General features: G+C 36.5%; 1 protein-coding gene across 1 annotated transcript in view; it reads right to left on the reverse strand.

The window, feature by feature from the left end:
• Window positions 1-6998: 6998 nt before the first annotated feature.
• The window catches only part of SEL1L (SEL1L adaptor subunit of SYVN1 ubiquitin ligase), a 35392-nt gene continuing 19718 nt past the window's right edge, over window positions 6999-22672 (reverse strand). The window contains exons 13-21 of the mRNA XM_014869841.2: window positions 22106-22183; window positions 20924-20986; window positions 20069-20156; window positions 19647-19795; window positions 18907-19072; window positions 17377-17451; window positions 15594-15766; window positions 12181-12309; window positions 6999-10962 (exon numbers count right to left, since the gene is read on the reverse strand). Of these exons, the coding sequence (XP_014725327.1) occupies window positions 10759-10962; window positions 12181-12309; window positions 15594-15766; window positions 17377-17451; window positions 18907-19072; window positions 19647-19795; window positions 20069-20156; window positions 20924-20986; window positions 22106-22183 (1125 nt within the window). The 3' untranslated portion in view covers window positions 6999-10758. The remainder of the gene's footprint in view (window positions 10963-12180; window positions 12310-15593; window positions 15767-17376; window positions 17452-18906; window positions 19073-19646; window positions 19796-20068; window positions 20157-20923; window positions 20987-22105; window positions 22184-22672) is intronic.

Here is a 22672-nt window from a genome sequence, read left to right on the forward strand (position 1 = left end):
ATAGCAATGTGCAAATAACAAGCGCTATGCAAACAAAATATCCTTCTGGTAGGGGTTATTCAAGGGGCACGCTTAAATACAACGGTATTTGTCTGTAACTGGTGAGTTCGTGTACACACTCTTAACACAACACGCACCTCACTTATTTTGTTGGACCCTGATGAATTTCGCGGATTATAGATTAGGCAGTATAAAAAAGTTAATACAATGTCTATGAACCAACTCGTGTTTAAGCTGTTAAACTGTAAGAGTATTACAAATCTAATTATATAAATTGTATGGTAATATTAATCTTATTTCTGTCTTTAAATAGTTCAGAAAGAAATTTGCATATGGAAATATCTTTATGGAGGAATTAACATCTAACCCCAGTACAATTCCAAGACTCCAGCTAAAGGAAGCTTATGCAAAATGAACATGTGCATCATTAGCCCAAACGTGAGCACAGATGTGCACATTTACATCCATTAGCAGATTCAGAGAAGGACTCTGGAGAGCTGAGGGAGTAGCAAGTCACCAAAGAGCTTCCTCGAAAATTGAACCTTGTAAGCTGAGAAATGTTAACACTTGCAATAAACAGTACAATAACAACCTTAATTAGTAATGGGGACTGACTGCAAAAAGAGGGGGGAAAAAAAAGCAAATCACAAGTTTTATTCTTCTCTGGGTGAACTACGAGGTTTTTTTTTTTTAAGTGCAGAAACACTGGAAAATGTCAAATGCAAAGTGTAAGATAACCATGTAATTACAACTGTTACACTCCGCAGCTTAGCATGTCTGGTTCACCTGATTGTTTCGAAGGGGTTTTCCTGGTGCAGAGCAGTGTGGGGACACACATTACAGAGAACACTTGAACCGAAGCCCAAAGCCCCCGTGGCACAAGCGGGGGACATCGCGTGTCCCAAAGCACTGACTCGAGTGCCAGCTAGAGGTGGCTGGGAGAAAAGAGCATACAACTCGCACATTCCCAAACGGGACTTTAACTCCTGTCTTATCCAGCAGTAAAAGATGTGGATTGCCCGGACAAAGCCAATCACCTGGAAGATGTTTAGTTGAATTATCTGCCCATGGGCCCAAATAGGCTTTGGCTGGTTGTCACACTCATTTACATGTGTACAGGGTAAATTCAACAAGGACATGGATAGTTCTACTCAGGTATAACTGGTGTCTTTGTTTCTTCTCAGGATTGTTTAGTGAGCCAAAAGAACTACAGATTAGTTTTCTGATTGTTTCCCTTTATCTTCCCTATCTTTAATAAAACCAGAATCCAGAATAACATGATTGACCTCTGATGTACTGTACTGTGAAAGATCCTGGCTAGAAAGAGACTTGAAGATCATCAGTCCTTCCCTGGTTTTGGTCAAGTCCTGAACCTCATTTCTTTGTTTTCTCTTCTTCTTTGTTTTCTGAATAGAAGTAAAAGCTATTACAGAGTAACTTTTTGAAACAGTATTTGAACGTCTAGTCATGACAGCAGCTACAAATGCTGTCACAAGCAGTCCAACAGTGGCAGTGGTTGCTGTATCTTGCATTGTTAAAGCACAAAGCATGAAATGCCATCAATCAGGTTGAGATTAAGACTTAGCACCAGAAATATATTTTCCATCCTTGCGTTCTTTTCACTACAGAGCATATTTACTGATAGCCTTTAGATGGCTTAAGGGCTAAGGGATGTTTCCTAATTTAAGAAACCATTAAAGGAAAAAGGCTTGCATATAATATATTATGCTTTCTAGCACTTTTTCCTCTTTTATGTAGATTACCAGGCTTAAATTTGCTCTAGCATCAAGTAAGTTTTCTGATATTAGGTAAACTGAAGTTCCTGTATTAAGCACCCTTTTAAAAAGGAGGAGGGGGAGAGCAAAAACGTGTTCTACAACATTTGATTCTCTTAAACTATTTATTCCATCCAAGTTACGACATCATTACCACAATATGACACAACTCTTGTTTACTACTATTATTTGGTTTGGACTTGCAAGAAATTTTTGCTTTATATTTCTGAAATTCTTTAACTATTAAGATCTGCAATGGAAGGAGTAGCAGGTTAACACACCTGATACAGGTTCGCACATTTTCGAGTTTTCTCGGAACCTAAATTACAGAAAACACTTTTCTGCAGTGGTCAGGCAGTTGAACTTAATAGTCATAATGACTATTAATAGGTCCTTTCCACTGAAATATTTTATTACAGTAGAGAGCCAAAACCAAAATTATTCTATTTAAATAAGTATATTCAATTCCTGGTTGAACATTGCTGCTCCTACAATTCTAATTTATTTTGAATATACACATCACCTGCCTTTTTGTTCTTTCAACTTAACAGCTAACTAGGGTTTTTTATGTTAATATTTTATGATAAAGATATTAATAATACATTATATCCTGGAAAATGATGCTATTTTATTCCAATACAAAATCATGCTTCCCACACAAGCTTTACTGCAAATTTAATTAAATTTGTCAGTTAACAGAGTTCAATATATGTCATCATATTAAATGAGGCAGTGTGACTTAACCCTTACTGGTGTGCCAACAGAGTCTCAATTCAGAAGTATATGGAATCACTTTGAGATTTTCTTTATCTATCTGGACCTGCTTCCACAATTAAGTCTGTACTTCACACATTTCTTTGTACTGTATCACAAAGTAGTCTCACAGGAGTGCTACTTCTCAGCCAATGAGCTGCTATTGACACACTGAACAGTAAAAGAAAATAAATATGTAGTGCCAAAAGATTGTTTGCTTGGCTCCCTTACCTCAGACCATGTGCATTCACCTGAATGGTGTTTGCTCCAGCTACCACAGCCCAGCCTGGAAGATCACATACTTCAGGAGAGATTTGTTTAATTGCACATCTCAGCAATGGCAAGATTAGTTTAAAACGAATATTGCTGGGACAAATGCACTATTTCCAGCATGGCAGGCCATCACCTTCACTGACGGTATTTTCCCCACAGAAAGACAATTCTCAATGACCAGACACCCTTGTTTTGCCATCTAGCAGCAAACCGAATTACCAGTATTTGCAGAGCTTGTTCTGCCTGCAACCTGAGCAACTGAAGAGTTTGTAGAACAGCAGTGCCAGGAGTGTAATGGCTAGTGGAGAAATCTGGAACCATCAAATGCTTAATATAAGCATAGAGCTTTATAAAGGCTTATCAAACATACTCATTTGATGTAATTTGAAAGCTTCCTTTTCTGTAACTACAAGAAAGTCTTTATGATTTGGCATTTAGAAATTCCAATGAGACAGTGGAAATATTTTATTTGCTGTGTTTAAATAAGGAATAGTATTTTAAGATGACAGAGAATATTGTTTGTTCTAGCACCTTTCACAGTGCTAAATGGCATTAATTGCACACTAGATCTGAAATCTTAAAGGGGATTTATTTTTAATTTACTTTCCTATTAATTTTCAGTATTTACCATAGAGTTTTTCAGTTTTCAGCCAAGGGATTATTTGCAAACTGTTTACTCTAAACCTGAGAGCTGTATTTCATGATGCTGAACTAGTATCGCCAGAAACATTTAGAATATTTCTTATCAATCTATCTTTTGGAACTGAACTAAGAATGACAAATGTAGTGAAGAGTAAACTCTTTGGGGCTTGTAATCCCAAACAAAATAATTAGGCCAATTTTTTGCAACTACACGTGCAAAAAAACTGAAGTATTTTTTGTGTCTCTATGGAGCTATTCACTGAATATGCAAGATAGAGTAGGCAAACAGTTAATATACAACATTCAGCTTGTTAGCTGAGAGATTACATCAATCAAGAAATCCTTTATTGCTGTTTTGAGAGTTCCTACCTACTTGCAGTCTTTGACTTCCAAAGAACTGGACTCCTAGTAGGGAACTCAGTAAGGCTGTTAGTTTAGCAAAGAGGCAGGAAAAGCCAACACAGCTGCATGCAGTGAGATCACCACATTTATCTCACTGGGTCTGAATTCTCTTACTAGAGTCACCTCCCTTCTGTGCAATGTTTCCCAGATTTCAACAACCAAATCAAACACAGAATTATTTGTAAAAAATATTAAATCCTTTAGTTGTCCAATTACAGCTGAACATTAACGTAAGACTGGATTCCACAAGAAAACGTATACATATTTTGGTGTGGCTATTCTTCCAAAGGGACTGTCCAGTCCTGTAACCAATGTGATCAAAATTGGGGACGAAACTAAAAGACAGCCCAAAAAGAAGTAACTCAAGTCCTCCTGATCTCACAGCCCCAGTAACGAAGGTAACAAAATCACTTTGGAAAACTCACCAGGCCTTCAGCCTTTGAATTCAAAGCTGGATGACTGTTCAAGTATATCTTTTGTATAAGGCAAAGTTATAACCCTTAAACTGCAACATTCCACATATTTCTTCGGTAATTTTAACATAAGCTATAATAATGACTTCAAAGTCTATGAAGTATGTTTGACTTTATCACATATCCCTTTTTAATACTAGCAATGCAAATTGGCTTTTCCTTTAAAATTATTGTTGACTGCACCTGGGAAACTTTCCAAATAGTAGTAGTAATAAATTACTTAGAAGCATCTAAAATGCCATTCATTATAGAATTTCAGTATATAGCAAAGTCTGGAGCCTAACAAACATTTAAGTAAGATTGGACAGAAACAAATAACGTAGAATACTTTTAATTAGAGTTTTCAAGCTCTTTGGATAACTCAAATATTGCACCAAATGATCTTAGTGAAAAATGATTTAAAAACATTTCTTCATCACCTGTTGCTAAACATTTTCACTTATTTTAGTGGGAAAGATTTTGTACTCTAAGAAAATAGGGATTCAACTTTGCAAAAGAGGTCACTCCCCTGGAAGCTGTGTACAAAATATTTCAAACAATGGAAGACAGCCTGGCACATTTCAGAATGATTTACATACTAAAAAAGTTTGAATAGTCATGGGAAGGTAATTATTTACCAGGTCTTACCAGAAGCTACAGTGATTTGTAATTTTGAACTTTTGCTCCACTAATATGAGGGAAATAAGAGTACTGAATTATTTAATTTTTTTTAAGTTTCCAAAGCTCCTGACACCAAGGACTTCTTATATCTCTTTGTATGTGTGTGTGTATACACACACATACATACTCTGAAATATGACAGTGACTCAAAGTGTGGCAGTTACTCCATTTCCAATCTTTGAGACCTCAAGTATTTAACAAGTCCAAGTTGCCACTATTGTCCAACACTCCTTTGTGGCTACAAACACACACCCTAGGTACAATATTATATCCCCCCCCAGCAAAAGCAGTGAATTAGAAGCAATAAAAAAAGCTAGTATTAATCTTGTACAGAAATGGAGCCACATTTATAACAGATGGGAATTGGAACAACTAATTTTACAGAACAGCCTGTGTTCACGAGGAAGAATGAAGAAAAACAAGCATATTAAAAATAAGGAAATATAGAAAATTATTAACAGCAGAATTGAAGAGCCATAATTTCAGTATTTTGGAACACAAAAAACTGATCTTCGATGTTATTTTCAAAAATCTGGAATTGCAACCCATGTTATATGGAAAGCTCAAAGTTGTACACCAAAGAAATATAAATGTGAGCAACTCATCTCAGTGGAAGCTAAATGACATCTATCTCTCTTACTGCCTGAAGTGCAACTACAATGGTAGTCCATCTCCACTTACTTTTCTTTCTGAAAATAAGATTTAAGATTATCTGTTATAGTTTTCATTATCTGGATAGATGGTACACTGCCTTCCTTCATCCTTGGCTTTAGAAGAAGTTGATTACTGTTGTCTGAAGATTTTTGACAATAAGTAGGCTATTTTCCTCAATTATTCTTTATAAAAAAGGAATCAAAGTCATGATTCCATTCCATGAAAATCCACTACAATCATGATAATTTAGAGAAGAGGAAGAACATTTTGTCATTATATCAAGTAACATGTTCTAATCAAACAGGTCTTGTAAGTATTATTAGAGAATATAGTTTCTATATTTTAATTGGTTTTACTCTCAAGTCTAAAATACAGATAATACAGCAATATAAAAACCAAACCCAAACAAAATATACTAGTTTTCAATGAACATTATTCTGGAGCTTCCTAAAATAAACAAGTAACAGAAATACCCAACACTGCCTCACACCACAACATATATTTACCTGGTACTCAATTCGCTCTGCAGAACACAGCTCCATATTGACTACAGCCTAAAAGTAAGATCAAGTATCTATACTTGACTCCACCTCAACTGAGTATATCACCATCACATCTCCAATAGTGGACTTTTTTGGAAGGGGAGGGTTAACCTCAGTAAGCTTGAGCTTTATTAGTCAAACTCAAGCTGGCTTTAATACCTGCAGTTCTGCTTTTGCCTGCAACAAGTGCTATTGGCAGGAGCAGACAATGTGGAAAGCCTCCAAATACTTCAGAAAACTATGTAATTTGGGCTGATGCTCAGGATCACTTACCTATTGATGCCTTTCCTAGCCATTATGGCTCCCCCACTGTCCTTACTTTCCTTCTCCCCAATGAACAAGCACACTGGAAAAATAAATTTAACAAGGGAGGACTTGGTCTCAACAGGTAGAGCCTGAAGGGATGAATGGGTCTAAAAACGGTCTGAAAAGGAAACAGATTTGTCAGCTTGGAGTAGTCCCTCCCCCAGTATCTGTTCCAACTGACTGAATTATCCCTGCATCAGTATTGAAAATGCAGTAGTAATTCTAAAGTTACTGGTACTACTCTTGAATCACACAGCAGTTCTGTGTCTGCCAGGCATGGTACAAATGCTATATACACCATCTTACACACACACACACACACAGAGGGCAAGTTTATAGCATAACTGAAGACAAAATGCTTAATGATCCATTTCCCCTTTCTTTGTCCTTCCTAAGGAATGGAAGTGAAAGTATGAGAATCCTTATAGGAAGGGAAGCATTGAACAGCAGCATATACCAGCTCATGTAACTAAGCAATTCGTATCTTCTGTTATCATAACCACTGTAAACACTGCAGGTAACCACACAGGTGGTATCTTTATTTCACAAGATTAAAGATACAGTACAAAATGAATCTGTACATCTTTCTATTAACAGAATTTGTTTACACAATTATATTACATTTGACCAGCCTTTATACTGATTTTAAATACAAAATAAATTTACAAAACTCCTACAAGACCCTTTAAAGAACTGTAGCTGATAAAAACAAAGGGTTCCCCCAATAGTCCCTATTTGCCATATGCATTTGCAGTAGTTCAAATCAAACTAAATCTTTTCAGTTTAATATTCTCTGAAACAAAAATAGAATTTCAGTTCATTGTTGCCTATCTAAAAGGAAAGCAACTTGCAAAGGTAAGTGTAATCCCCTTTTATAGGCCAAAACTAGCATATAATAGGTGGAAATTAGATAATGCATAGTCTTTAAAAGTCCTTTCACAAGCCATATCTTAATGTTCTTCCCTCAAATTAAAACATTCGATAGTTTGTTTTTTTTTTAATAAGAGTAGCTGACTTATGGAAGATGATTAAAAAGTGAGTAAAACCATCTCACTAGAGTCTCACTAGGATGTTTGTATCAAAGGCCTTACCTTCTATTACACTGTCCCATCATGGACAATATAAAGCAAGAAAATTATTTCAACAGATAGCTCTGGGACAAGTTTCACCAGTGATGAACTAAAATCCTGTTTTCTCAACAGTTCAGTGTCTCTTTGAACTAGCAAGAACAGCTAATGTCTTTGATTAATAATTTGAGATGCAGAATAATGCATTTCTCCATATTTTCCCATAGTTTTCCTACATATAAAAATCCCACCAATAACACTTACTGCTCTGTAGTTCCATTTTCTGTGCAGGGAAAGAAGAGCACGTGTCTATGAAGATCAAATAAGCAGGCTCTGGCCCATGTTACTACACACAAACAATAAAACTTTTCCATTCAAACCATGCTGAACACACCCAGAAAGGCTTCTCTTAAATCCAGTTTCCCTTCTAAAATACTCCTGCATATAAACTATAAGATAACCTGTGTACTACCAAAAGGGAAAAGTACTTCACTGCAGTAAAGTAAGCAACTGAGCTTCTTTAGGAAAAAGATGCTTGATTAACTGAGTGAACAACAAAGAACATATTGCTAGTAAGAATTTAATATACTTTCCTCAAAATGCAAGTTTCAGAACAGAGTAGTAAGGGATTGTCACAAACTTAAGTCATGGTGTAGATAACTGATTTACAAAACTTATTAATTTCTTTAATCCCTGAGTTAACTTGCCATTATTTATGGTAAGTACCTTTTTTCTTCTACCACCACATTCAAATGAATGTCATCTGAAAAGTCAGTGGTAGTAATTTGGTGGAAGGGAGAAAAGCAGGAGAACGAATTCCTTATTGCTCCTTCAAAAAGCATTTTTTTAAAATGAAATAACTTGCTGATCTTCAATAGTTTTCTTCTGCTGATTTCTTGGATGTAAAAATGCATCAGATTCACTGAAAGTCATCTGTAACTGTCACATAGCAGCAGCGATGAGAGATTCTCATGCAAGTACAATAGAGCTTTTAGAATTTAGTTCTAATAGATCAACAACCAAAACATTTTAATAATGCAGTAATGAAATTGTTAAATTGCCTAGGAGGCCAATACCAATGAACTAATGGTATTTAACTGAAAAACATCTTCCATATCATCTTTAATTTACTCATGCCAAGCTAAAAAGAGATATTAAGTGACAGTGGCAAAGTATTTCAGCGGGAGTGTTCAGAAATCACAGATGGTATCTTAGAAATGCAGCTGGGGAATGCTGTACATATAAGACACTACATTTAAGTTCAATACTGTTTCATCTGCTAATGATGATTAAGATTGAACAAGACATCCCTGTACGACATGCTGCAACCCTCCACACCAAAATTAAAGATTTGTCTTTATATGACCAGCATAAGCATTGTGATGTACTGAGATGTTCTACATGTAATACTAGTACCTTTAATACTAGTCATCTGTGACATTTCCATTTACAAAAGAATGGATTGCTAATCCTCTATCCCAAAACTAGAGATCTATTGTGCAATGATCTCCTTGCAAATACACCAAGTATGAAACCATACCAAAATCTCAATTCTAAATAGTGTATTGATACACTGTTGCCAATACACTGGAAAAACATCTGCATGAAAAGACGCCCTTAACCCTTTAAACACAACACCTTTTGTCAGAAAGCAGCTAAAGCCTCCTCATTTGCATTCATTCAACTTTATGATAGTATATTCAGAGGGTTTAATGCTAGTACAGAAACCAATATTTAACTACCATTGGTAAATAAGAACAGACACTTCTGCATTTCGTGCTTCTAAACTATTCTGCCACTGCTTCCCACCCCCAGCCCCGGAAATTATAGTTTAATGAAAATCATCACTAAGTGAAGATTCCTCTTGCAGTCTTAAATCATCAGTCCACAGGTCATATTCTTTACACTCGTTAAAAGGCCTTTACACTGACCTGGTGGCATCAAGAAACCACTAGTCTTCTTTCTCTTTGGATTTTCTTGTTACAAGGGGTCCTCGAGATGGCACGGCCAGAAACATTACTGTGACTTTCCTCTATGCCAGGTCCAAGAGAGGTTGGTGACAGCTGGAGCACCCCTGTAGCTTTGGAGTAGCATCACTGGCTTAAGCCCATGCCCTTCTGTAGAGAGTATGCATTTTTGTGGCTCATTTTTGTAGATGCATTAAGCAGATGCATGCATGAGATACACACATTTCTTTCTTGCAGTGCAAATCACTAACAGGATTGTTGAAAATTAAGCACAGAACTTCCAATTCTAAAAGCAAGTCAGCTAATTCACTGAGGTTTCTGGCTCTCTCCTTTCTTCAGTGTGCGCAGTAATACTGGTGCTTTCTGCAATCTAGACTCAGCCTCTTAGTAAAGATAGATTAAATTTAGAAACACTACCAATATGGTTTCATATCATGAAGGATTGCAAAGTATACAGGCTCCTGAAAAATTTTAGAAGTATGTGAAATCTGGGTGCTGTGTGGACAGTTTTCAACTGATAGATAAGCTTTACAGATCCAATCTGTCCCACTCCACTTCATGGGCTACAGACTGACTGCTGACAACTGTCTAAGGGGAATGGAGAAAAATACCCAAAACGAAAATACACAAATGGAGAGTGGCATGTTTGCTGGCTTAGTTTCACAGGGTTTAACAATAACCTAATGTTAAACCATCCAACACAGCCTAAAAGACCAAAGTGTAAGAAGTACTAAAAAAAAATGAACTAAGGGCTATAGAAATACCTGGGATGCAGGTCAGAATTTAAGTTCCTAACAGCTCTAATCTTTTCAGAATTTGAATATAGTTTGGCTTCTTGGACTTAAATTTGCCATAAATTTATTATTATTACTTTTATAAAGGTCAACTGCTATCACGCAGGCAAAACCTTTCCACTGTTAAGCTTTCTGTCTCTCTGGGAGATGAAAAGGACTCTGAATAAAGAGGAACTAGATACAGCAGGCAACATTTTTGTAGTAGCACTCTTGTGTTTCCATGAAAAAAGCCATAGTGTTATTCCATTGGCACTGAAATAACATTCAAATCAGTTTCAAAATAATTTTCTTATCCCTGAAAAAAGGCATCATTCTAAGCAGCTTTCAAACATCTTTTTTTAAACTTCTTTGTGCCTCTTTTGGGGGAGGGACTGTTGATCCAAAGTCCTAATTCACAATGAAAATTGTTCCTTTTGGAAAAATCCAGTTCTTTCAGTGAGGCTCTTGTTGCTATTGCGGTGGTTGATGCTCTGGAGGCGGTTCTTGTTGAGGCACAGCTGGCCGCAGTCCTGCTGGTCTGGGAATTGCTTGGTGTTGCCTTTGTCTGTAAGCTATAATTGTTCCCAGGAGCAAGGCGATGATAGTCATAAGGTAGAGGTCCCACTCAGGCCCCAGCAGCTGGTCCATATCAATATGTGAGAATACCTCTCTTATCTAAGAAAGAAAAAGTCCACATCATGTCAAAGAACACAAATGGAAAATTAGCTTGATTTTGACTTGTAACACTTTTCATGTACAAGTACCAGTTTTACAACTTAGTAGCTCTTTTCCTCTCAAAAAAGTATCACATCAGTGATACTTAGCTTCCAGGAACTAAAATATGATTAGGATTAAGAGCCATGCTGTATAGAAGGAGGTACTCTTTTTTCTATTCTAGAGATGAAAGTTCTCATTATGGAGTTTTGTGGCTTTCCCATGAATGACAGATCATTAAACCTCAGGACACTTGTGTGGTATAATGCTGAGATTTGTGCAGGTAATGGACAGGGAAATTAAAGTGATTTAGATTTTTAGATTTAGTTTAGATTCAAGTGTCCTTTTGTAAGACTCCATTTGCTTAAGGATTAACCAACATGCACTTCTGTACTGTATCTGATGGTACTACACAGTCACTGCTAATTTAAATATGCAGCAGCAGACTTAAAACCAGGGAAAGCTGCGTTCTGCATACTTGCTTCTGTGAGTGCTATTTGCCCAACTAACTTACAGCATTTGACTGTCCTCAGCCTCAAGACTACTATAATTTGTCAAACTTTGCTGAATTGTCTCAAACTGCTTTGGCTCTAAGTGGTAATAACTTCCATATCATTTTAATTTATTAACTAATCCAAAAAGGCAGTAAGATGTCAGAACATTGAGAAATATTGAAAAGACTTCCCTTTGATTCCAGATAAATTTTTTCCAGGCCATCTCCCAGTAGAAACACTACAATATACCTAAACTATCTAATACAAATATATTTTCCCCACCCCAGAGATAAAACACAACTCCAATGGGGTTGTTACAGCTGAATATAAAATATCATGAGAATTAGGGATATATTTTTTTTCCCCTGAGCAATTATGTCAATTAAATCTGCTTCATTTTGATAGCAGATGGTCATGGATAAGAACAGTCAAGCAATTTTGAGAAATTCTCTTCAAAGGAAGAACAGCACAGAAGAGCACTGCCTGTGCACATTTCAGTTTCACAAAGCTGCAAAATAGGAATGAAAGCTTCACTGACTTTCTTAATATCAACAGTAGAAAACAAATCTATCCTAAGTTTGCAGAAGGCTGAAGCAATACTTCTACTCAAGTAAGATTACAAATTGAGTTTCTTTTAAAAATGGAAAACACATCTGCTGTTTTCTTTTAATTCTGCATTACTTACATTGATTTCTCGTATGTACTGGAAGGAATAAATCACTCCAAGCTTGCAAAGTGCTAAGAAGACTGGAACCTGAGCATCTGGGCTTGCTTCAGCTGCCATGTCATAGAATCGTTTTGCAAGATGAATATCCTAAAGTTAAGAAAATTAAAAGCTTTGAAGAACTTGAAAAATTAACCATAGGTTTTTTTTTCTGAGTTATGTTCACTTTTGAATACATAAGTAAATGGAAGCTTCAATTTGAAGATGAAGCTATTTTAACTGATGCTAGAATTGAAGTTCACAAACAGGTTAGTAACATATTCAACCTATCCACTGTAAACCAAGGCAAATATTTCAGTAAGTCTAGTATTCTAACATCTCTAATATCACAAGAAACATAAAAGACTAAGAAAACCCAAGTTTCAGAGGAATATGCAGCAGCATTTCTTCTCAGTTACACTACAAAACGCCTGCTGCATAGTGCAGCTTCTAACCATTTCTGCACATATACACAAATTAGATTTTACTACTTGTCCAAAATGCACATAACTGGCATTAATGAGAGCAGCCTAGCAAAAGTATGAGCACAAACAGAGCAATTTAAGGAAGAGCTTAAATTAGTGCCCTCTTTGGTAGCAACTGAAACAAGCTGGTGACTGTAAGAACTGAGGCTACACGCACAGAATCACTTAACTTTCCTTGTTTTTTCAGTGTTTTTTTGGCTCTGCTTCAGATACATCCTGTTCAATGTTAGCATATTTGGATACAAACCGGCTATGTTCACCCAATGATGTGAGGAACAGGCTCGTCTAAGACGTGTCTCTGAAAGTGTTCCAAATTGGACACTTAAAATAAGAGAAATCTCCAGGACTTCATGGCACATGCCCATTTGATAATTTCCTGATGGTGAAATACCATAATGGTTTACTGCTCGCTGATACAGAAAAGCTTAATTCCGTAACACTCGTGGAAATAACAGTATGAAAATCGACATTTTAAATGAAAGATGTAGTAGCTCACATTTTAGTATTTTAATTTAATAGAACAATTCTTAATACTCATTAAGGCTGGAAAGTTGGCCTTTTGTGTAACTATTTAAAAGATTCCTTACCTCCTTTGCACTGTGCTAGTGTTGGTGTCAAAGGAGATCCTAAATAATGGCTTCTTTTCATTTCTAATTATTAAGCACTTCATTCTGCTTATGCATACTTTACCCTTACTTGACAGAAAAGTGCAAACTGTAGAGTCTGAGCTATAATACACAAATAGCACTGAAATACCACACCAAATTTTAACACGATACTGTAATAAAACTCATTCTTAATTTTGCGCAGTTTATGGAAACAGTCTTCATTCTGACATGCAGCCTCAGAGATTGACAGCATTAAATTTGTGAAGAGTGTCAAAGTGTATGTGTTACATTTCTGAAAGGGCTTAGTATGTGGCATTGACCTGGTCTGACTTTGAAAATCACCTTGGTACAAGAAGTGTAAGAAAAAGACTATTTATTCAATAATTAAAGTCAGAGTAAGACAAGCTGTTTGGTGGGAAAAAATAAAACTCCCACATTAAGAAATACCACATTTATCTAGAATGAACAGTGAATTGAAGTTGTGCAGGCCATCTTATTGGAACATTCTCCCTAGCTCTGGAGTGTTTGCAATCTTAATGACATGGATCTAGGTGAGGAAAGATTTAAAGTACACATCCTTTTCTTCAAAACACTAATCCCCAATTTTGTAACATGCTACAGTGCTACTACAGTTTCTATGTCCCATCTGGAATCCTCTAGTGGAAGAGCAGACTTCAGTGGTTGACATCCTACTACATTGGGAAATATGACTTTCACTGTCAGTCATTTTCAGAGGTGCTCAAAATTCAGCAACTTCCATTCTGTGAAAGGAAAGCCAAATATTCTGCTTCATGCAAAACTCAGTCTTAGCCTTTTTCAGAATATCCTGGCCCAGCCCTGTGCCTTATCTAAAATCATAAATCTCCATCTTCTCATCTTACAGTTGTAAAATTTTAAAACACAGAAAGCAAAGACATTATATATTGAGAATAACTAAGACTGGTTTTACACATGCAGTTTCCTTGCTTAGACATTCTCAGTGCTCCTTTCCTATACCTATATTAACTATCTCTACTTCCCTTGTAATTCAACATTTCATTCCATGGTGGATCTGAAGTAGAGAAGTATTACTCCTCTCCATAAAGCAAGACTACATATGTTCATCATAACCTCTCTGCACTCATTTTGGCTCTCTGTGTTTGGCCATCTATGCTTCAGGCTGGAGAATACTCTGTACAAATGATGGCATCGGGAATCCTTTTTCTCATCATGCTGAACACGATGCAATAACCTTTCCAAACTTTTTATCATTTGATCTAAGTTGTGTTGTATTCAAGACAGAAGAATAAGGTTCCATGCCTGAAAGAATTTTTTTTAATAAAACCTCTAACTTTTGAACTGTTGCTTTTAGCTACTTTTGAGGGCTCAGTTACAAAGGGAAAACCATCCTCAAGTAACATCTGAAAATAAGCTTTAGGAAAAAAAAAATGCAGTTTGTGTACTGTATTGTCACTTCTACATCTAGGTCATTAAGCATTTTTCAAATGTTGATTGTCTGATGCTGCCAAAGTAACAATACTGACCTGTGATTTGCTCTGCATTTTTTTCATATTTTGTCAAGAAGCAAAAATTGGACTTTTAACAGACCAACAGAATAATTAAAAGGTGCATATGTAGACAAAAAAAAGTTGAAGCTCACTGAAAATACAGAAAATGAAGTAATTTCTTACGGTTTCAGGTCAAGTTATACACTAAGGTAAGCTGCTCAAAATTAGGATGCAATAGCCAATTACATTATTTTGACACATACAGAAATATGTTGCTTTAGATTCCGTAAGAATTAACTCATGGACAGCAACACACCATGGCTTCCTAGGAGAATCAGAGACATGGTCTTCTTTAGATGGTATAGTTTGCTTAAGTTGAAAAGCTACAGCTGACTTGGTCCTGGTTATGATTTATTACCATGTTTTCAAAATGTCATGATATAGGAAACAATTTACCAATGCTTAACAGAGGATGAGAAAAATCCTGTATTAAAATACCCTGAGCCTGAAATTGATTTGTATTAATTTCACTACACTTCAAAGTCTCGAAAGCATTACTGAAGCATATGGCACTCTTTTGCCAAAATTCAGGGTTTTGGGCAAATGTTTCTTCCCTGTCTATGCATTATTACTTCACATAGTTAAGTGTGAAGTCAATATACTTGTTCATTACCTATTGCTGAATTATTGGGAGACATGGTTAATTCCAATTAAGTGGTTACATAATACCCAAAACCCAGTAGTAGTTATGGACTTAACTGAATATTAGCAAATGTACTCTAACAAAGCAGATTCTCAGTCTACAGCTCACTCACCTGCTTGATGCCCAATCCCTTCTCATGCATGTAGCCCAGATTAAACATTGCTTGAGCACTGTGTTGCTGTTCTGACGCCAGTCGATAGTGAATAAACGCAGTTTCATAATCAACGTCAGTACCAAAACCATAAAAATGGTAATCTCCAAGTTTAATTCTTGCAACAGTATATCCTATAAATCAAGAAATAACAAAAAAATTATATAATAGCTAGGCAAAAAAACCCTTTTGGCTTCCTATGAAGATGCAGTAGGAGTGTTAGTATTATTTTTCACGGTTTGTACAAACTGTTTATCTTTCACCACCCGTTCATATAAACACCTTTTTTTTTTTTTAAGTTTGGTTAAGCTAATCAAAACACAACCAATTTCTATTTGCAGGTAAGACCTTTTCCTAGTAATCCTAACAACATTTTTATTGCTATGAAGTGGTATCAACTGAAAACCCATAACGTGTTCATAATTAGTCACTTATTACAGAAAAAAATTTCATTTGTTATATGGCCTTTAAAGGATTTAACTATTTTTGAAAAGTAGTGACACTGGAAACTTGAAAAAAGTGTCTCATCATCCATGTCATCATCTCAGTTTCTTAACTTCCAACTAAAAGCCTTGAAAGTCTGAATTTGCATGGTACTCTTGCTCTAAAGTCAAAAACTAGTAGTGTAGATGCATCCCTTTGGAAGTTAGATACCTCAAGATATTTAATCATTAAGTCCACTTTTGCTTATTTTAGGGTAGGATCACAAGCACCAGAGTTTAAATTTGTGTTGTTTGGACATCAAGGCTTCATTCTTCATCACTGGACTTTGCTTACTTTGAATAGGAAATTGCATTTCTTTCAAAGGATGAAAAGTAACAAATTACTCTTAAGGATCTTGGATCTATTTTTCCAGGTAGATATCTTTTTAGAAAAGTCAGTGTAAACATTGCTAATGTTGTTTAACACTGCTCTATAATTCCATATAGAACAGCAAAAGAAACAGTACATTTGTATTTTAGTCCTTTTAGCCTTCAGAACCACAGAAAGGCTCAGACATGCAAGGATATTGTAATGACACTACAGCTAACAACAGAACAAAGAATGCCAACTACCCTACCTGGGATACAGCTTCTGTTGAACAGGAGGAGCTACACTTTCCCTCTTTACATGTTTCATAGCAAAACATGAAATCAGACGTTAATGGCTCTACTAAATGTTAAGGACCTTAACCTTTAGTTAACCTTCCTGTCTGACCATATGGGAGGCACTCTGGCCATCACACTTCCACCACTACAGACCGTTACTGCAGGGACTGAAGCTCCTTCTCCCCCTTCTTACTGGAGGGCTGCAAGGGCTTCAGATGGGCGCTTGACTCCCTGCTTGTCCCACTCTCACACAGGCAGACAACCTTTCCATACTGCTTTGACCATGGGTTTCCAAGAGCAGAGTGTCAGATGCCTGAATCTTTTAAACAATTTAATAATAGCACAGTAATACAAAAAACAGCCTGAGCTTGTACTTCTGAGACGGAATCCCAAACGAAGGAATTCCTGGGATTTTATACCCTCACAGTCTGTTGACACTTAAGTCTGGGGTCCTTGGCTCCTGCTGTGTCTCCTCACCTGGCAGGGCTACAGGTCCCCATGCCCTTTGTTATGCAAAGGTCGCAGTTCATGGCCCCTTGCCTCGGGCTCCTCCCCCAGAGCTCAACCTGCAGCTCACACTGGAGCTGCAAACCTACACTGAATGTATTTCTCAACATAAAAACCAAACTGATTAGAATTGTGAGGTACAGACATACCTTGAGAAGCTGCTCTATTCCAGTGAAGCAAAGCTCGAGGATAGGTTTCATTTTCTCCTACTATGCTAGCTTCTTCTAAAGAAGAAAATAATCCAGTTAAATAGAATTATGGTATATGCACACATAGCCACAGAAACTCCCTGCTTATCTTCAGTCTGCTGAAATAAGTTAAAAACTTGAAGCAATCTGTGTTATAGAACAAAGGAGATTCAACCCATCTGAAACTTATAAAACTCCCTTCCATTTCTCTGCCCACATAAGAGAGCTAGGAACAAACTATAGAATTTCACCTGAACTATGGCTTACCAAGCATCTCTCCCATTCCAGCTGTAGGAGATTCTGATGCATACTTGAGGAATGACAGAAAATGCAAGTCTTAAAAGAACATAATTTGGACTTTGACAAATACAAGGCTGAAGTATAACCTGTTATATTTTGGCCATCTGAAACCCAGGACTAGTCAGTAAAACAAAGGCTTAAACTCCTTAACCAGCCAGAGACTGCAATCTCTCTTACACATGGTAGTGCTTCAGCTACTTCAGAAGTTGTTCATGTCACAATTTGGAGGTTCATGAACTATCAGAATTCAGACAAATCAAAGAATTTATAACTTGAACTTCTACTGTAATTATAGTTTTAGCTGTACTATCCCACAGCTGACACAAAGATTTTCTGTATAAAACATATGAAGTAATTTTAAATCAATCTCCAGTGGAGATGCAGATATATCTGAGTAAAGACAACCAAGAGTTTTTTTAACTCAGGGAAAAATACTGTTTCTTTGCAAGCATGCACTTCCAGCCAAGACTGTAAGTACTGTACCTTATCTAAAGATTATTCAGACACCTTTGAAAAACACGAAGTGGAAATAAGGATGTTAGATTAGCCCATCAGCCACCAATAGGTACTTTCAATACTAAGCTGGCAATGAGACCTAGATTTGGTATAGAGAAAATTTAAAATACTGAGTTTTGCAGTTTCTAGAAAGATTTGCCATTGTACTTCCATTGTCTCCCAATGACTTCCAACTCCAATAAATCCAAGTTCTAGCCATCTAGTTCCAGTCAAGACACATGGGACAAGTTTTTTTTCATATCTAAGAGAACCAACTGCCCAGCTCCTTAGTCCTGCTTCAAGAGTAGCATCAGTAAAATTACTGAAAGAAGAAGGTGCTGAGAAAATGCATTACAAGAGAAAGAACAAAGGACACTGAGACTTCTGTGCATAGTACATGTCAAAGGTAAACCTAATGTAATTCTTACTTTTACAACTGTGCTTAGGAAATCCAGGGAAGAGAATTTTCAGCACTGTGAAGGTTTCTAAAGTCTCTCTGCCTAGGCCACTTTAAAATCCCTAAGTCAGAATGTTAAATGTATTTTAACTTTTAGTCTATGAAGTCATCCTTAGAAGTAAAAATGAAAACTGATTACTTTCCAGCATGAAGACCACGAAAAAGGACAAGAGATTCATTAAAGTTCTAACATGCCACTTGCAGAAAAAAATGTTTTCAGTACATATTCAGATTCTTACTCTGATCAAGTATGAAAGCAGCATTGCTTTGTGCAACTTCATAGCCTTGTTCTGCCAGAAGAAGATACTGAACGACAGCAGAATTTGAATCACCATCTTTATAGCTGTTGTAGGCAGTCATCAGTCTTTCAGACCAACGCCCCCGTTCACATACATTCTTAAATAACTGCAGAGGAAAAAGGAAGGGGGAGGATACTGGTTGTCAGGAACTTCAAAAATTTAGGTTTTGCAAGAAGTAACATTTTAACGTTCTGATGCCTTTTCAAAATATTTACATTTCACATGAAAAACATGACAAGCAAACTCCACTGTTTAAGACAGGCTCACTTTAAGACACAAATTGCTAAGCAGATAGATGATTAGTAAGTGGTAAGATTCTTAGTAAGTAAAGATAGTAACTTGTAAGATTCAGATGCTTACTCAGATTTACTTAGTATCTTTGTTTTGTTACACTGAAATGGAAGTATAAAGGAAGTATTTGGTACTTATAAGTTACTGCTGCTTGCTCTGTATTACATTATTTGATTTTCTTCGAAGTTCATAAAGGAAATCTAACCCTGACATAACATAAAAGCCAAAAATTTCTCATGAAACACAAACAAGTTTGCTAACATATCACTTTTCCTTTTGGTAGCCTTGACTCTGCAGTCACTGCTGGAAATGTCCTATACAGGCTGATGTGATTATAGCCAATCTCCTGCAAGTCAGTATGACTGATCTTTATAAACAGGTGACCTTACCTCAACAGCAGTATGACAGGACCGCATCACTCCAGTGCCAGTAGCATGCATTTGAGCCAGATTATAAAAAGCAAGAATGTGGCCACCCTGAGAGGCCAAGTTAAAATATTTCAAAGCTTGTTTATAGTCTTTCTTGACTCCAATGCCATCTAAAAGAAAGATTAAATAATTGCTATTTATTCTTCTTGAAAAGAAGATGCTTCTTGAATGCTTCTTGAAAAGCAGCATTGTATGAAATACAGTACTCTTGAAAATTACTCTAGAAAAGCATTATGAAATGTTAGGAAAAAACAGAATGAAATACAGGTTCAATGTAGTAAGCCCATTCTACATGCAGTGTGTACACACTTCTAACGCCACCTAGTGAACAGTGACTGAAAGGACAGGTGCTTAGACCGGCAGATAGTTCTGATCCCACTTACTGTAATACATGGAACCTAGTTGAAGCTGTCCATCAACCCATCCCTGTTCTGCAGCCTTCTGGAAATACTTCAGTGCTAGCTCATAGTTCTGTAGGAAGATTTGGTCCAGTCATTAGAGCCTTGCAATACACCAGCGTTTAAGAGAGAAAATATGCATGTGCAGATGTGAAAGGACAGATCTGTTTTACAGAAAAATTACAGCAAGATTTTCCAGTAAAAATATTCCTCTGTTAAAAATCTGGAAGCAAAAAATGAAATAGACTACAATGATATTTCTCCTGTTGTAATTCTGCAGCTGTCTCAAAGCTGGCATCTACATACAGCATTGTTATGAACAGTTATGCTTAACAGAATGGAAGCTCTGCTCTGTTTCTAGAATACTTACTTATTTCCTCAACTTTGGGCTAATTCAACTTGAGTTTGCATACCTAAATATAAAACATTTGACAAGAAATCTTCCTATGGGAAAAGCAATAAAACAAATCAACTAAATAAAAGTTTCAGTGTTCCTCCACTCCCACAAGAGACACCAATGGGGATAATTAGGATTTATTTTATTTCATAAGAAAATTGTAGACAAGCTCAAATCTCCTGCTAAAATGAACACTTCTATGCATTTCTAATGACTTAAGCCACATTTTCAAACCTCTGAGAGCAAAATCAGGGTATTTCTTTCATAGCTGCTAATTCCATAGTACATTTTTTCCACATTACAGATTTCCTCGAGGAATTTTCAGTGTAACGAATCTTCACAATTAACTTTCTACAGTACTTCCCTCTAGAGGAAAAAAATCTGTTGACAACAAAAAGTCACACAATCACCTATGATTAAAAAGACGACTGTCAAAAGCTTACCACTGGCACACCTCTTCCATAGAGGTAAGCCATTCCTAATCCACTCTGTCCAACTGGATTACCCTGAAAACACAGAAAAACACTTCTGTAAAGAAGGCCAAAACCTACACCTATATCTTTCAAATCTGGTATGTCTTTAACCTCATTAAAACAAGTGAGAATGATTTTCTGCCCCAGTAATATTTATTTAGGGAGGAAACAGCATTTATAGTAACTTTTATTCAGTAACTACACAGCTGATAAATAGGGAAAAACTTTCTATATTAGTTATGAAAGTCTACTGTGCACTTTTACAGTGTCATACAAGATGTAGAACCCTTAACCCTAGAAAGATGGGGCATTAATAGCTTACTCATCTTTAGTTTTTCAACTTCAAAATGTTTTGGGTGCTACAGAAGCTCCCAAAACAACTCCAGGAACTCCAAGAACCTGTGTTAAGGGTAGAATGGTGGCTGTCCTGTGGGCTACATTATAAGCACTGACCCTGCAAAAGGAGGCACTATGGCACTCCTTCAGTGACAGGATAGGCAATGGGATACATCAGAAATTCAGTGAATGCAAGGAATGAGCACATAGAGAAATCCTCACTTTAGCACAGAGATGTGGAACAGCATTCTGATTGAAGGTAGTTATCTTGCAACAGTACCTTCAGAACAATCTACTGTGTTTCACATGCTAAACACCCTTTCTCGAGGACTACTCAATGCTTTAACTGTACAAACAGTACCATAAGAGATAGATCAAAGACAGATATGAGGGATTAACTTAATCAAAAAACATCATCCCAAAAAGCAAACAGTCAATGAAACGAGAGGTACAAAACTATTATATATTCACAAAACAAAAGCACTGTAAATTCCTGTGACAAGACAACTTCAAATTAACAAACACTAGCAGTTCACAGAATTTCAGACTATTTAGGTGGACAACATTTCACATTGATGAAATAGTTAGACTCTATTCATGAGAGTTAGACTCCTTATGCTGAACATAGTTTCATGAAACCACGGCCAGAGCAGTTTTTGACATTTTAGGCAAGCAAGATTATGGGCTAATTAATCTGGGACAGAAGCCGAGAGTGGGTGTGTGCACATGGAAGAGCACATGAAGTATTTGCAGCATTTCAGAACTAAACAATTTCTTAGTGCACATGCTGTAGTTCCACCTTACAGATAATCATACCATATCAGCAGCTTTCTTGAAATACTGAAGGGCTGTTTCATTGCTCTGAGGTACAACATCACTTCCTTCTGAGTACATCTGAAAGAGAAGGCCATTATTGAAGAACAGCTGAAGTAGTCAGTTTAGCATGAAGACCATGAAGCATCTTCAGCACACATATTGAGAGAGTTACTGTACTTAGATTATTCTGACTATTGCATTATTGAATAATCACTAAAACTTGTCCAGAAGCAAAAAATACTCTCTGCTGTAAAATTCAGAGGGTTTAACTTTCTAATGGAATATGAACTGCCCATAAAATTAGAAGTTTTTCATGACAATACCCTTCATTTTTAATTTCTACCACTGTGCAGTGAAAAACATGCAATCAGGCAAAAATCTTGAGACCGGTAGAAATCAAACTGTATTGGCAGTCAAAATACTTTGCGAAAACAAAGCAAAAATTGGTTACTAAACACACTTCACTTCAACAGAGAAGGCAGGAATTGCAATTTCTTCTGTCAGGTGCCCTGAACAGTACATTATGCTATTGTTTTAGGTCTTAAGGACATTAATTTTGAATCCTCT

The sequence above is a fragment of the Sturnus vulgaris genome, chromosome 6, assembly GCF_052056855.1.
Source record: "Sturnus vulgaris isolate bStuVul1 chromosome 6, bStuVul1.hap1, whole genome shotgun sequence".
Taxonomy (NCBI): domain Eukaryota; kingdom Metazoa; phylum Chordata; class Aves; order Passeriformes; family Sturnidae; genus Sturnus; species Sturnus vulgaris.